General features: G+C 38.9%; 1 protein-coding gene across 1 annotated transcript in view; it reads left to right on the top strand.

Moving 5' to 3' along the window:
* rngtt (RNA guanylyltransferase and 5'-phosphatase) overlaps positions 1-17,686 on the top strand; it is a 240,263-nt gene that overhangs the window by 143,579 nt on the left and 78,998 nt on the right. The window contains exon 12 of the mRNA XM_052025136.1: positions 5,208-5,276. Within this exon, the coding sequence (XP_051881096.1) occupies positions 5,208-5,276 (69 nt within the window). The remainder of the gene's footprint in view (positions 1-5,207; positions 5,277-17,686) is intronic.

Below are 17,686 nucleotides of genomic sequence, written 5' to 3'. Positions count from 1 at the left end.
TAAATCAGTTGGTAATTTTGAATCTGAGATTGATAGTTTATTGGTAGCTAAGTGTATTGAGGGATCTGAAACAAAAGCAGCTATATTGGTTGAGGTAATGAATCAGCCATTGAATGGTAGGACAGGCTTGAAGGCTAAGTGCAATACAACAATTCCATTGGTATTTGAGGAGCGACAGCATCACAACTGGTCCTCTTTGCAAAATGAAGGCCAAATGCAATACTGCAGTTCCTTTGGTTTTGGTATTTGAGGAGAGAGAGCATCACAACCGATCCTCTCTTTGCAAATATCCTCTGAACATTCACAAATACAGACTTCAGGAAACAGTTGAAAGCAATCAGAATAGGGAATGTCAGTTGATTTTTAATTTTCTCTCACTCCCTAGAACATTGAAGCAAATTGTGGTACCCTACTTCTACTTTGGAAGAAGGCAAGACTCAAAACCAAAACGATTTTTTTGATGACTAGTTCCATGCCTAGTGGTGACTGAATCAACTGAATCTTGCAAAGCTAATAACTTGCTGGTGTGAAGTATCCTTTAGCAGTAGTTTAAAATCTGAGGAAGTGTCTGAAGATATATTTTCTGTTTTAAAGTTTATACTCTGTTGTTACATTGTTGTACATTGCATTACAGGTCATTAATATGAGTGTTTATTTCTGTAATATACAGAATTATAACTGGAAATTGTAGATTTAAAAAAGGCAGTGTTTCCCAAACATTAAAAATGACAATAATGTACTCTGTGCTATAAAATGAAAGCTGCCTTTTACAAGGGACAAAGCAAAAGGTTGAATTATTTCCATATGTCATTCTCCAGTGTGAACTAATGTTACTGTCGTGTATGCTTGTTTCTTTAAGAGCTGATGAACTTCACTGCATTTAGATTTGTTATTCCAGTGAACCTCAAGAGAAATTATTTTTTAAGAGTTGTTTGAAGAAAACCAATGTATCATTTTTAATTGCATTATATAACAACATTACAGAGCAGAGATTCCAGAATATTTTTTATTTCTTATCCTTCAATGACATTTATTTCATAGAAGCATAGGATCAGAAGGCTATTAAGCCTCCTCCATCCTGTTCCATTATTCAATTGGGTCACGGCTGATGTACCTCTATCATTTATCCACCTTTGATCTGTATCCCTTGATACCAATGCGTAACAATTAATTGTGATGAAGATATTGAGATGCTCAAAAATATGACAATTCTGATGCTTGTATCCCTTTTAAGAGGACTTTAACTGAGAATAAATGATGATTCTCATTGTGTACAGGATTGTTGAACAAAGTGAACCATGGAACTCTTCTTGCCTAATTGCTCCCCACAAGCTAGTGATGTCTCATATAGTTTGGTGCTAGGAATTGTGAGATTTCATAGGATTGAGGAGCATTAGTATTTTCTAATTTTTTTTGAGATCGGCCTTTTTCTCAGAATTCTTCATATTTCCCAACACATTTCAGTTTGTAGTTTGGGATTTCTTTTAGTTTTGTGCTAATAAGCCTGCTTTGGTAGTGAATTTGTATCTCGACCTTATTACCTAGTTTAACCATTTTTTTGGCACAGTCATCTTTCAGTTAAATCTTGCATTTTTCTCAATCGTCAAATTTAGAGAATACCTGCATATGTTGTGTATTATGGATCTTATTTATTTTGATCTGTATTTTTTTTTAAACTTTGAATTTTCGTTCCCCTCTTCCTGAATATACACACACTGGTTGGGCACAGCTCCTTGGGCATTGAATTCTGTGATATTTTGCACAAGTTGCCAAGCTTTATTTGCAGTTTGCTCTAGAATTCATTTGCATTGTGGGATCACTTGGATTTGGTGAGAACCTTGGTTGACTTTTCCTGTTCCCCAGACCCCCAGGCACATTGAAGCCATGCTCTGAGACGAATTAAGTCAGTGTAGAACCATTCTTCCTATTGTCTTTATAGTTCAGAACCACTTAGATAAACTTGCCTATTGAAAAGCAAGAGGGGTCTGCACTCGCTGCAGAAAATTACATGGACATGAATAAAAATGTAAAAATACAGTGGAAAGGCACCCATGCCACATAAGCTGTATGTAATTTTACCAATTGCAGTTAATTCTAAACAAGTAAAATTACAACTTAAGTTGCATTGCATTTATCCAAATATATATTTTTCTGATTGTGATAAATAATAATCTGCAAGGAACAACAAATAGGAAGATTCATCAGATTTTCTCTTGCTTCTCCTGATAAAACATTTTTGCTTTGCTTCATTTTTTGGATAGAAGGTTAATTCAATGAGTGAATGATGTTTGTTCTTTCATTGCAAGCTGATTTAATTCTAAATACCAATATATTTTTTAAACTAAAAACCTCCCACACAATAGGTTTAATTAATCTGGACAAAACACAGTAATATGGTGCAATTTTATTTGCATGTAGAAACTGCAGGACAAATTACCTTGCTGCACACTTAATTATATGCAATACTAAATTTGCAAGGAACAACACAATTAGCAAGATCCATCAGATTTTCTCTTCCTTCTGTATAGCTCTTGCACTTATGTGCCCACCAAAGCAGTATTTCACACTTGCTAATTACTTAAATGAGCTACTTAATGTGTCATAGCTAAAAGAAAATAGAAAATGTGAAGATATTAAAGATTCAGCACATCTCCTGAGCTGCAATGTTGCAATGTGAAACAGCAGGTTTTGAAAAATAGTTAATGAGATGAAGTAATTCTGATATGAAATGGGTAAAGAAATGCTATTTGCAAGTAATGAAATATGAAATATTCAAATATATGAAATTAAAGGCCCTGGCAGGATAGATATAGGGAGGATATCTCACCTGGCTGAGGAGTTTGGAACTTGCAGTCACAGTCTTAAAGTAAGGGTAAGCTCTTCACCACTGAAATAGGGAGTACAATTCTGGTCACCACACTACAGGAAGGATCTGGTAGCAAAAGAAAGAGTGCAGAAAAGATTCACCAGGATGTTGCTATAGTTAGAAGAAGAGATTGGATAGGCTAGATTTATCGTCAATGGAATGAAGGAGGCTAAGGGGTGAACTTAGAGGTTTAAAAAAATTATGAGGGACAAAGGAGATCTGAGGGGTATGTTTTTCACACAGTGGCATGTAGTTATCTGGAACAAACTGCCAGAGGATTTAGTAGAAGTGGATACAATTACAATGTCTTAAAGGCATTTGGATAGGTACTTAAATAGGAAAAGCATAGAGGTATACGAGTCTAATGCGGCCAAATGAGATTAGCATAGATGTGCATCACAGTTGGCAATGGATGAGGTGGGCTGAAAGGGCTGTTTCTGTGCTGTACAACTCTGATTCAGTTCTGTACAATTCAATGAAATTTCTTCATTGAAAGGGTGATGAATCTTTGGAAGGCTGTGGTGCCTCAACCACTGATTGCATTCAAAACTGAGGCCGGTAAATTTCTGGATACCAGCGGAGTTGAGGGATAGGGCATAAAATAGTGGTTAAGGTAGAAAATCATCCATGATCCTGTCGAATGGCTGAGCATGTTCAACAAATTGAATAGTCTGCTCTGGTAAGCATTACTTGTCACGTCCAGATTTGGTCATAGCTTCTACCTCTGGAAATCTTCTGGTCAGTGCATTTCTACCTTGCAACCCATCTGCCAATCACAGTACTCAACATTACCTCCTGTAGAGAGATTTGTCAGGTCTAGCACCAACTTATTTAGAATGTCCCAGAACCAGTCCCTGACCCTTGGCGAACATCTGTGAAAGGTCACAGTCAATATCAAAACATGGTGTAACATATTTCACAGGCACTGCTTGGAGTGTCTGTCGAGATATATTGGACTTCTACTCTTGAACTTGCATTCTGTACCACAAAGTTTTAAATGGTGAACTTCTGAATTGAACCTTTGACACATAGCTGAATATGGCTGTGGGGCAACCAATGAAACCTTAAAGTTGACTCCAACTCTGTGCCATCCCTTGTCACACATGGCAAGACACTGCAACTCCCAGTGTGTGTGTGTGTGTGTGTGTGTGTGACCTGCAGTAACTCTCACCTGTCAGCCTTCAGGACCTGTCTGATCCTCTAACTTACTCCATGGTTTCAATTACATCGTTCAGCAAGTGGTGCCTTTTCTAGAACTCTTTGCCTGAAAGGCAGATTTGAAAAGTACCTGGATGAGCACTTGAAGAGTCATACCTATAGGGCTCTTTGTACCAAGAACTAGGAGGCAAGGTTAATTATAACATCCAATTTTAGCTGGCATGGATGCAGCAGACCAGTGGCATCCTTCAGTGGATTCCTTTCTGGTCCTGTTAACCTTGTTAATTTCAATAATATTGACAATGGAATAAAGCCTGGGCTGGAAACACGATCAGACTCATTCAAGACCCAAATGCAAAGCTCCTTGGGTTTCAACAGCCTTGAAGGATGTGGAATTGGACAGAGCAAGGCTGATGTGGCCACTTAATGCATGAGTGGGAAATCAAACCCTCCTCTGCCTGTGAATCATGTCTTGGTACAAGTTTGATGGAGATATCTTTGAAGTGAATTCTCAAAAAAAACATGCAGGGGCTTACACACTTTAAACTTTGTTTATTTACTTTGCTCTGACCTCACACAAAAGAACTACTTCCCACACTACCATTTGAGGGTCTTTGAAATGCTACTGAGAATCTACTTGTGGCTTCTATTTGCCAAGCATGAAACCCACACATTTACCATAGTGACAAGGCAGAGGGTTTAACACTGACTAATGTCTGGAGAGCTTGTTTACTGTATGCAAGAATCAAGACTTGTGGACCACCAAGAAAAACTCTGTAGTTTAACTCGCTAAATCAGTGCAGCTAATAGGGACTGGTAAGATTGCCATTGCTGATATAGTTAGGACCTTTAAGGCAAAGATCATACAGATCTGGTTTATCCCTCAATTACAGGCTAATCATAGTGGAAAGCAATAAAAGCTATTAACTGTTTCTAGATAAAGAAGAAATTATCGATCGCATTCAACTGCTTCCCATTATAGATTAGTCAGTTACAGAATCAGGTAAATTTTTGTTCCATGCAATTTTAACCTAAAACGCTTGAGTAGTTTTTGATGAACTGTAATCATCTTTTGCATCAAATGTGCGATTTGGAACTATGGTAGCTTTTTTTCCCCCCAACGCTTTGGTAATCAGTTCAGTTCATTATAGCTATTAATTTGCTTATTCTATTTCTAATTTAGCTGTTGGAGGGAAGCTTTGCTCGGGAAGTTAGCCATGAAGTGGATGGACTGATTTTTCAACCAACTGGGGTAAGCTTAATTTTTTTATATGTAGTCTAGTTAATATTCCTGAGTGCAATCATTCTCTATTAACAACATTTTATTAGTAAGATATCTTTATTAGTCACATGTACATTGAAACACACAGTGAAATGCATCTTTTGCATAGAGTGTTCTGGGCGCAGCCCGCAAGTGTCGCCACACTTCCAGCGCCAACATAGCATGCCCAAAACTTCCTAACCTGTACATCTTTTTGGAATGTGGGAGGAAACCGGAGCACCCGGAGGAAACCCACGCAGACACAGGGAGAACGGACAAACTCCTTACAGACAGTGGCCAGAATTGATTTTTTAAAAAGTTAAAAGTGCTCAGATTAAAGGGTTCTCATTCATTGTCCCTCACCTCCCTCAATCAAAACCATACAAGTTGCCCATTGTCTTGATGGCCATCTGTCCTTGCACCAATATGGCTGTGGAACTTAAAAACCTAAAGAATGGGAACTGAGTTGGATGTTGACCGACTGCGAGTGTGAATTGGAGTAGCCTGATTCTATGTCTGCTGAAGCAACAGGGAAAATCTGGATCTTTGTAGGTCTGTGTTTATTGCCAAAATGAAAGGAAACAAGTAATTTTTTTTTTAATTGTCTGTGCCTTTCACTTTATGTGCTGTAATTGAAAATGCCACATTTAAGAACTGAGGAAACTCTCCAATATTATATCTGATGGAGAGCTGTCATTTCAGATAACTCAACTATTCATAGATAGTGGCTCAGGGCCAAGAAGGTATAGTTCACTCTTGATAATACAAAGCTGGGGGAGTGTGTGGGCTATAAGGGGGATGCAAAGAGACCCCAATGCGATTTTGAATAGTTGAGTGAATAGGAAAACGTATGACAGATATAGTTTAGCATGGATCAATGTGAGGTTATCTACTTTGGTTCTAAACACAGATTATTATGTGAATGTTGATAGATTAGGAGAAGGGAAAGTACAAGACCAGGGTGTCTTTCTACACCAATCATTGAGAGCAAGCGGTTTGGAAAACAAATGATTTTGTTGTCCTTCCTTGCAAGAGCATTTGAGCACAGGAACAAGGATATCTTGCTGCAGCTGTATAGGGTCTTGGTGAGTCCCATCTGGCATTATGGGTGCAGTTTTGACTTCCTTATCTGAGCAAAGTGTTCTAGCCAGGGAGGGAATGCAACAAAGGTTTATGGAATGAACCTATGAACCCTGAATTTTCCAATTGTAGATGAGCGTTATCCCTGTTCCCTTTCCTGTACCCCAGCTCCAGCACCCCCCCACCCCCATTTTCATCCCCCTGGTTCCATCCACCTATTAACCATCCACTTTACCTACCGGATCCCCTCCTGCATCTGCTTCCATCTGCCCATCTCTTAAATGATTCCCATCATTGCCCTCTTTACTTATCAGATTCCAGCACTGGTAGCCTTTATGTCCTCACTCATCACCCTCTGGCCTCTGTCTCTACCTTCACCCTCCCCCATCTGGCTCCATCTGCTACCTGACCCCTGTCTTTGCCTTGTATTCTCCCACCTATCACCTACCTCCCCTCCCCCCCCCCCCCCCCCCCCCAAATTCACCAGGCTCCCATCTGCCCATCATTCCTCACCTGTCCACCTTCTGGCCCCTTTCTCATCCTCCTCCACCACCACCAGCACTGTACTGACTATCTCCCCTCTTCCCCTCTGTACTCTCAGTCCCAATGCAGGGTCTCAACCTGAAATGTCGACAATTCCTTTCCCTCCACAGATGCTGCCTGACCTGCTGAGTTTCTCCAGTAGTTTGTTTTGTGCTTTGAAAGACTGATTCCTGGGGTGGGATGGAAGAACTGATAAATGGGTTGAGATTTAGTAAGTCAGGCTTGTATTCACTTGCATATAGAAGAATGAGAAAGGATTTCATAGAAAGCCTAACAAGACTAGACTGAATAGCTAAAGGAACAATTGTTTCTGATGGTTAGGGAGTCCAGAACCAGGGTTTACAGCTTTGGAATATGGGATGTGACACTTGGAGCCAAGTTCAGGTGAGATTTCTCTACCCAGAATAAGTGGTGAACCTGTGGGATTCTCTATCAGAAAAAGCAGTGAAGGCCAAGTTATTATATTTTCAAGAAGGAGGTAGATATTTTCCTTATAGACAAAGGCATTGAGGGATATGGAGAGAAGCCGGGAACAGGGTCCTGAGGTGCATGGATTCGGTTGAATGATGGTGCTGAATAGCCTCCTACTCCGATTTTCTGTTTCTACAATAAGCAGCTCCAATGGAACATCATGGCAGATATTCAGGAGCATCCCACTGCCCTCTGGGTTGACGGCAAGGATGGATCTGGTAAACTTCTTTGTATTTTCTTAGCAGTCACTCTCAATTAAAATAACACTCTGAACTGTGGTCAGAAGCCAAGAAGCTACACCAAGATGTTGGATATTTTCATCCCAGAAATTCAAACTGTAGTGACAGGCAAGGATTGTGTTGTTATCTTTTGAATGCTTTTAGTTTATTAAATAAGTGGGGAGGAAATATGTTTACACAAGGTTCTATGGTTAAAATCAGTAGGTGTGGATTGTCATTGTAGCCACATTTGTGACCCATTAGCAATTTCTATAGGACAATATTGGTTAATTAAATTTTATCTTGAGATGTGACAGTTATTTAGTGCCTTTAAAAGGAAAACATCATCCTGAATCAAGTGCACTGTACTTGAGTTCATTTTATGGGTTGAAAACTGTGGGTTATATTTATTTTTATCAAATGTGCTGTGCACATTCATTAGGAATTAGGAATCAACTGCTCTTTGATTAATGGCATCTGTGTTTTCCTTCTAACAGAAAATCATCATTGAAGCTGCTTTCACTGTTTTCATTCCACATGCAGTAATTTTACTGTTTTTAATTTATGCTTTGTCAATCAATATAATTGGTATGGTCTTTTCTAAATGATTCTATTGTACAGCTGTATATTGCAGAAACATTATAACAGTGGGATAAATACAGCACGTAACCTTTTTAGTACTGTATTAGGCAGCTGTGCTGACGATAATAATAGCTGTTAAATAAGATAATCGGATATGCATCTTGATGAAACAAACCAAGCGATAAATTCCTATTTGTGAAAGCAAGCTGATTCTTTCTTGCAAAGAATATTTTGCCTCTGATAGGTTTTTCTTTTGCAATCTCACTAGCTCCCTGGTTTCTGGACTGGACAATGAAGCAGTATAGTATTTGCATGTCACAGGATAGAGATCAAAAAAAGGAATAAGGGACAATAGATGCTGGCCTTGTCCATATTGCCCAAGTCCTATAAATGAGTAAAGTTTGAGAATGGATATGTAGCCAACATGAAAAGTAAACCAAAAGTAATTTAAAATCTATAAACAATAAAGTAATCGTCATTGGAAGGTGTAATTGATAAAAGACCAAAAAAAGGGACTTTGTGGGAGTAGTGGACAATGCTGAGCTATTGTTTTCTTTTTGCATCTGACTTCAATGGAGGAGACAATTCTGCTAATGGACCAGTAAAAGTGGAGGTAGCTTTAGTGTGGGTAGCATTAAAATAGAAGAAGGGGAGCTGTTTGAATGGTTGGTAGTGCTCAAAATAGAAGAGTCTGAATAGGGTGTATCCTGGGTTACTGAGAAAAGTAAAGGCAGGTAATCACGGATGATTTGGCCACAATCATCCAATCTTCCTCAGATATGGGGAGTGATGCTAGACCAGTCAATCTAGTGGTGTTGAACATGCTTCTCAAGGCAATAATCTAGGATACAGTGAAATGGCACTTAGAAACATTTGCACTAATAAATTAAAGCCTACATGAATTTCTTAAAGGCAAATTTACTTCTCACACTAATACATACAACACAGAAGGATGCCAGTTGGCCCATTGAGTCAATGCTCGCTGTCAGAGCTTCCCATCAATCACATTGCTTCACTTGTTTACCTGTAAACTATTCCTTTTCTCTTGCCCATCAACTATCCCTGATTCTCTTGACACCCTTGTAATTAGGGATGATATACAGTAGCCAGTTAACCTTCAGCTTGTCTGTGGAATGTGCGAGGAAACTGGAGCACTAGGGGGAAACCCACACAGTCCAGGGAGAATGTATGGATCCCACATGGACAGCGCCAGGATCGAACCCGTGTTACTGGAGCTGCGTGGCAGCAGCATTAGCTGCTGTGCCACAGCACCACTTGATTGAATTCTTTCAACAAGTATGGAGAGAATTGAAGAGAGCGATGCAATTTATTCTGTGTATGTCGACTTTCAGAAGGTAATTGACAAAGCACTATATAATTGACTAGCTAGCAAAATTAATTATAAGAATTTAGAGAGAACAGCTGCATGTAAAGAAAACTGGCTGGGTGACAGGAAGCAAGGACTAGGCTGTTTTCCAGACTGGAGGGAAGTATAAGTAGGAGTTCCATAAGGATCTGTATAAAGACCTCTGCTCTTAATGTATATTATTGGTCTAGACATGGACATTTTGGGCATAATTTCAGATGACCCCATATTTGGAAATAAAGTAAACAATGAGGATAGTGACGTACTTCAGGAGAATCTAGCAGATATGGAATGATTATTGTTATACCTGTGCTGATTTCTTGGTAGAGCTACCCATTAAATGATTTTGAAAGTTACTATTGAATCTGCTTCATCCGCAACTCAGTGTAAACAAAAAACCTATGTTGCTTCTTTTTGTCATTCACTTTCTATGTGAATTTTCTGATAATTGACTCTTTCCCCCACTGGAAATGGTTCATTTTATTCATCTGTCAAAACCATACATGATTTTGAAAAACCTGTATCGGATTACTTAATCTTCTCTGCTTGAAGAGAACTATTTCAGGTTTTGCAGTCTTTCCACTTTACAGGTGTCCTTCACCTCTTGACCATTATAGTTTATCTGTTGAGTTTTAATTAGATATACTTGACATTCACTTGAAATATCAATTAGGTATAGAGATTAATTTTATAGAGAAACTCATTATGTTCAGAATCCTCTACATTGAAAAATGAATTAGTTACTGACCGAATCCAGTACAGGTAAGTCTGTATTCAAAATGCTTTTTCTAAATGTAGCAGTGTAATTGTCACCAGGGGCAGTAGTGATGTTCAACATAAGGACTTTTCAGCCATACCACCTGAAAGACTTTTCTGATGTGGACATTTAATGGCTTGCTGACTCAGTGGAGGGAATCAACACTGGCTGAGTTCTTATGTTAGCTTAGGCAGTCTGTTTGTGTCCACAAAAACATCTGTTTTATTAGCTCTCTAATTATGTGGATGATACAAGCATACACTTTTATTCACTCTGGATTGTGGAATAGTTTGATCCAAGTGGCACGGAATAGTAAAAAAAATAACAGGCAGAGAAAAAAGAAGTTAATGACCGGCCTTTATTTAATGATTAATGGGAGAGGAAATAAGGAGTTTATCATCAAGGAAGCAACATTTTAGAGCATGAAGATTCAGTGTGCATCTATATTATATGAATAAATAGGTCCATAATCTCTCTTTCGATTGTGACATGCTGTGAAGTAAACATAGAGAGCAGGTCTGTATGACAGCATTTGACATTTATTTGTACATAATATTATTATCCTCAGTTGATATGAGTTGATTTATCACTTTAGAGAGAAAACCTTGACAGCAGCAGATGACCTTGTGATCTAAAGCTATAAGATTTTTTGCCATTCAACTCCAGATGTTATAGACACAAGACTATTACCACCTGATTAGCCCAGAAATTACTGTCATAGGCTTACTGCTGTTGACTTTTTTTTAACCAAAACCAGGAGCTGATTTTGCTTCCAGGAGTTGAGTAAGGAGGCCCAAGAGGTGTAAATGATAGAAAGTAGAACAATCAATGTATAGGTTAAAAAAATCAATTATGTATAAGAAAATTGATATATGATTAATTATCAGAAATTAGAGAATGTGACTTCCATGTGGGATGAAAGCTTTGCAAATTGATCTTATTTTGTATCACATCCTGGTTCTGAGATTCTTCATCTTGTTCTCAAATCTTGCAATAGTCCATCCCCCACTCCCCTTTCTCTTTTTATCTCTGTAAACTGTATGTCGCTCCAAGATATGTGCTCCTCTTGCTCACCTTGAACCTTCCTAAGTTTACTTACACTACCATTGGTGGCTGTGACTTCAGCTGCCAAGGCCCTAAATTCTGAAACTTTACACCACTCCACTCCTCTACCACTCTTTTCCACCAGACTTAACTTACCTACACTGAAATCTCCCCTGTTGGTTGATGCCAAATTTTGCTCAATGGCCACATTCAGGTATTAGCAAACTTTGAAACCAAGCAACAGATTCTTTTTTTCTCTGAAACCATTGAAACATGATCCAACCATTTAGTAGAGCTTTACACTATCTACAAGTTGGTTTTGCCAACCAGAACAGCTTTCTGCACTCCTTTCCCAGGCAATCACAGAGATTCCAAAGAATACTGCCATCCGTGAAAGCATCCTGAAGTCTTGGAAACTCTAGTTCTATGTTGAGATCTTTCAACAGCTTCAGATTACTATCCCATCTTTTGATTTGAAGGAGTAGCTCTTTATTTCCATCCTTGAATTATGTACCAACAATTTCTTTCCATCTTCCCCTGAAATTGGACTCTGAGGTCAATGTGGAAATTTTGTCATTTAGATTTTTATAACATTAGGAGATCATCTTTTGTTCAGAAATCTTGCTCTTTAGTGAACACTTTAAAATAATGTTCCGTAGAGACAGATTTAACTTAAGTGCTTTTACTTTTATTCTACTTTAACCTTTTGTCAGTTTAGTTTATATCAATGTGTATCTATTACTTTCAGAGAGGACATAAGAGCGTATTGGGTATGCATGTCAACAGTGCTGTACAAAACTGTGTTGGTTCTGCAGCATAATTAATGATTATGTCAATGGATTTGACCTACTAATAGGAACTGCTTCTGTACAGTGAAGTAAGCTGTGGGGCCTGACCTGCAGTACTTACCAACTCTACAGTATCAGCAGCCTCCATTTCTATTTGCATCTTTTATGTAGAGTGCACTTCAAAGGAAGAGTGGCCAAGAGTGAGGTGACAGAAATTGTTAGGAACAAATAGACTTTTGAAGGCTGGGGGAGTCTTTTATAGATATTCAGAAATGGTGTATTAGCTGAAAGATTGGTGGAATCATTGAGCATCAGATGAGCAAACAACTTTGAAACAGAGAAGCACAGGTTGAGGCCTGGGATGTGCAACAGAAGAGATGCATTGAGGCTTTAATAAATATGGATTATGGTCATGAGGGTCAATATGTGGGTTTGGTGGAGTGTGAGGTAGCATTGAGGTTTATCAAAGCCATTGTTGTTTGGAACGATAAGAGATGGTCACTGGATTTTGAGTGACCCAAAACCTGGCTCTGGATTGCTGTTGGAGTTTGTTCATGATAAACAAACTGTACGCCGCCCAAGAATACACCTAGATAGGGATTGGACCTTGAGATCTTTGGAAAATACTTACCTTGTGCAGTAATGTTGTTGTTGATTAGAAAATCTGCTGCCCTCTCCAGATTCCCCATACACTCCCACTGACATACAGTATGAATGTACTGTACGTTTACCTAATTCATAGTAGAAGAGAGGCCATTCCATTTATTACAGGATTTATATGATTTTAGCATTTTTCTTTCACAATCTGTGACCAAACAGTCCAAGACCTCTTTACATAGGTACCTGTCTCTCAGTGTGGAATGGCAAGTGGGCCTTAAATTATGGCCTTTCCCCACAGAGTCTTTTCACAGTTGCAAGCATTTGCTCCTGGACCTTTAGAAAGTGTCAGTCTACAATGCTTTAATCATAGATAGTTACTTGCATCGGGAGACCAGCAATTTTCACACATACCAAACAATGTTTTCACCAAGTTGATGATTCTCTGGAGGCAGCTGATGTTTGTCTCAATATGCGGCCCTAGGAACAGCACGTAAAGAACAGAATCCTGTTTCACATAGCTGTTCGGAATAGCCACTCTTTCCAGACTTCTTGGTAAGTGCACATTCCGATGGAATCATACCCATCACAGTTGCCTTAGGAGCAATGTCTAGTGATGTTGCGGCTTATGCTATACATGAAGAATCGAGCAGGTAGGGGCCATCTCACCGTCAGCCAAGTAAGGTCTTCTGTGCATTTTGAAGATGATGTGATGAGGCAATCTGCTTGGGGAAACCATCCAATATGATCCCCTGTCTCCTTTTCCCTTAGGGCCTCAGATATTCCATGCTGACCATGTGGTCAAAGATGATGATCTGCACAAATATTTGTACAAGGGACACTTGGCACTGCATGGTCCAACTGAATGGAATATTCTGAAGCTACGTGGCCAAACTCATTCTTTTCCCCATTCGGCTTAGTAGTGTTTGCATGCCCAAAGTCTCTAAAAAGGGACCCAATGGGATAAGGACCACATTGCGTACTGCTCCCCTCCTCCAAAAAAAACTTTCTTTAAAGATGTGTGCATTGCATTTGTGTAAACACAATTCTTTTATGTTGCCTCGATAAAGTGGAAGACATCAGGTGACTGCTGCTGACAAATTTTCACTGACTGCTATAATCCCAGTTTCTGCTTCACCCTGGATATATGCTCCATCTGGTTCTTGGGGAAATATCCATTCAGACCTGTATCCTACCCCCCCCCCCCCCCCACCCCCCACTGCCTTCATACCCCAGCCCATCCTCCATCCACTTCCCCCACTTTGCATTAAGCATAATTGATATAGTCACTAACTCCTATATTCACATCTTTTACCCCATCTTGCAGCCATCCCACCTCCTCTGCCATTCAGCTTCTATCCTCTTCCTCTTTCAATCCTATTCATTTCTCCCGCTCTCCCACCTTCTTGATCCTTACAGTAAAGTTTATAAACCAGCGAAAGAAGCAACTTTAATATCTATTTGAACAGTAGTTCAAAGTATATGTCAAGTGGATGCAGAATTTATAACAGTGATCAGTGAATGAATTATGCTAATATTTGTTTCTTTGATTATATCTGAATACTTACAAAAAAAACTTGACATGATAAATGAGGCATCTGGATGTCAACAACAGTGGTGTCAATTAACTTGCATTCATTTGATTTTTGTGAATGCTTAACCCTCTAGCACTGCTTCATCAGATTGTCAGCATTGTTAACGTCCTATATGCATGTGGGTCCATAATCACTGGTGTCTTTTTATTGAACTTTTGGTAACATTTCCATGTACGGTATTGTACGCATGGTAGTGTAGCGGTTAGCGTAATACTTCACAGCACCAGTGACCCAGGTTCAATTCTGTCCACTGTCTGTAAGGAGTTTGTACGTTCTCCCCGTGTCTGCATGGGTTTTCTTCGGGTGCTCCGGTTTCCTCCCACATTCCAAAAAGACATATGGGTTAGGAAGTTTTGGGCATGCTATGTTGGTGCCAGAAACTTGTGACACTTACAGGCTGTTCCCAGAACACTCTACGCAAAGAGATGCATTTCACTGTGTGTTTCGATGTACATGTGACTAATAAAGATATCTTATACTCTTTAGTCTTGGTTTGAACATAGAGAAATATTAAAGCCTCGTTTTCTCTTGGTGACTGCAGCTGGTCTGTTTTAAATTGCTTCAGGAATTAGCCAAATTAATTTTAAACCACCCCATTTATACTGAAGCACACAGTAGGGTGGTTCCAAATTAACTGCAGCACAAAGCCTAATACTGATAGTAATTTGAATAGCTCATAGTCATAAGCTTGGTCAAATAAACAGAGCCAGATTTTATTGGTCTCTAAGTAAAAGATTAAAGTATGTTGTGATGAACTGCTCAAAAACTTTGAGAGATGTTATCTTGTGCCAACTTGTCCTTGCACTAGTAGGGTAAAAACACCTGAAGCACATAGGGTTCACCTTATATTAGAATAGTATTTTTAATGTTAGTAGTACATCTATAAAGAGATGTATTTCTCAAGAACTATGGAAAACTATCTCAAGTTCTTTATTCAATTATTAACAGACATTTTATCAAGCTATTGATGAACTGTGCATCTGACAGGTGGTTTCCTGTCATTGTCTTTATTCTTGACTAGTGCACCGCAAAGATACACATGCTTTGGATTCAATATAAGATGAATTCAAGGTTGATTCCCAAGTGTTGAGAGGATGCACCATGGAAAAATTTATTAATACAAAGTAGAATCAAAATGGGTAAAGGATATACAAAACACCAAATGATAAATGTCAAAGGACTGATGAATAAAGCTAAGCAAAATGTAAGTCTAAACAAATATTGGGAACGATTTCTTTGTTCAAAACAATTAATTTCTGGATGAATGGGAGGGAAGAAAATATAAAAGTCACTTGGATGCTGTAGATGGACAAGACAACTTCTATGATGGGGCATTTAGGGAACTAGCAGTATGACTATCAGGGGGTTCACCTGGAGATTGGTCAAAATTAAGCCAGGAATATAAATTCTTTTGTCATCCATGACTTTCCTTCTGTTGTTCTCTGAATTATCTGTCATAACTATTTCCAGCCAAGATTTTGAGTTGGAATTTGGAATACTAGGACTGAATTTTGCAAAAAAATCTTTCAAAAATGTTTTGTTTTCAAACAACAAGTAACAAAATATTATTCCCATAGACCAGTGAATTTGGTAACAAGAGTAGTAGTTAAAATTGGTACCAAAAGCACAGTGAAAGTTTAGATTTTGTGCTCATTCCATGTGCTGTTTCAATATGGAATGCATTAGCTGTCAAAACTTATGCTTCAAAGATTACTTCAGAAAGTTTCATTTTCAACATTTACATTTTGAGAACCTCAAAAAAAATTGGAGTAATGTGTTCAGTTTTGGTTGCCCTGCTATAGGAAAGATGTTATTAAACTGGAAAGAGTGCAGCAAAGATTTACAAGGATGTGGCCAAGACTTGAGGGACTGAATTATATGGAGAGGTTAGACAGTCTAGGACTTTATTCCTTAGAGTGTAAGAGACTGAGAGCTGATCTTATAGAGGTGTATAAAATCATGAGAGGCATAGACAGGGTGAATGCACTCTATCTTCTTCCCAGAGTTGGGGAATCAAGAGCTAGAGGGCATAGGTTTAAGGTGAGAGGGGAAAGATTTAATGGGAACTTGAGGGGCAACTTTTTTTTTACACAAAGGATGGTACCTCTGTGGAATGAGCTGCCAGAGGAAGTGGTTGAGGCAGGTACAATAACAGCTTTTAAAAGACAGTTGGACAGGTACATGGATTGGAAAGGTTTAGAAGGTTATGGGCCAAATGCTGGCAAATGGGACTAGCTTGGATGGGGCATCTTGGTCGGCATGGACCAGTTGGGCCCAAGGGCCGGTTTCCATGCTGTCTAACTCTATGACTCAAGATATAAAAGCAGGTCTTGGCCATTCAGTCCTTTCACCTGCTCTGCCATTCAGCAAGATCATGGCTGATCTTTTACCTTAGCATCACTTCTGTGTACTTACCCCACATCCTTTGATTACTTTAATATCCAAAAATTTATTGATCTGTCTTCAATTACTCAGCAACTGAGCTCTACAGCCATCTTTTTAGAAAATTCCGTAGATTCACTATCCCCTGAATGAAGAGATTTCATCTCTTCTCAGTCCTGAATAGCTAGCTCCTTTTTGAGACTGACCCAAGTTAGTAGACATATCATCACCTGCATCTACTCTGTCAAGGCTTTTTTAAATTTGACTTGTTTTTGGTGGGAACTCCATCAGAATCCGTGCAGTCTAACTACAATACCTTTGTTTGCTGCCCATCTCTTCAGTGACTTTTTTGCAACGAGTTAAATCTCCCTTTGCTGTGCTAAAGCATTTCAAATGAATGCTGTTCAAAAAAAAATTTCTTCTGAAATTACCATAAATGCAATCGTACAAAGCAAAATGTTTGTTCTGCTTAAAAGTAGGCATTCTGAAACAGAATTTATATGATATTTATTTTAATTTATCCATTGATATTATTAGACATGGCCAATATGATTGCCCACCCCCAACTAGTAGGTCATGGGAAACGCCTGCTTTAAGCAGTTAGAGTTTTTGTGATGAAGGTACTTCTATAGTGCTCTCATTGAGTTCTTGGATTTTGATCCATTGAGGAAAAAGTCAAATTAAGGGCAACACAATGGTGGTTGATCATTGACATGGTCTCATTGGCCCAAAGGGCCTGTTTCCATGTTGTATCTCTCTATGACTCTGACTCTATGAATCTAAGACTAGATGATGTGGGACTTCAATGCGGTGGTATTCTCACATGCCTCCTGTCTTTGTCCTTCCAGATAGGAAAGGTCCTAGGTGTGAGAGAAACTGGCAAAGCATTCTAGCCAAGTAGCTTCACTGCATCTTTAGATGTTGCATGCTAGAAATGCATTGTGCTGGTGCTTAATTATGTGAATGTGTAAGATTGTC

Source organism: Pristis pectinata, chromosome 10, assembly GCF_009764475.1.
Source record: "Pristis pectinata isolate sPriPec2 chromosome 10, sPriPec2.1.pri, whole genome shotgun sequence".
Taxonomy (NCBI): Eukaryota; Metazoa; Chordata; class Chondrichthyes; order Rhinopristiformes; family Pristidae; genus Pristis; species Pristis pectinata.
Note: the sequence above shows the minus strand (reverse complement) of the source record. Positions and strands in the feature narration are given on the sequence as shown.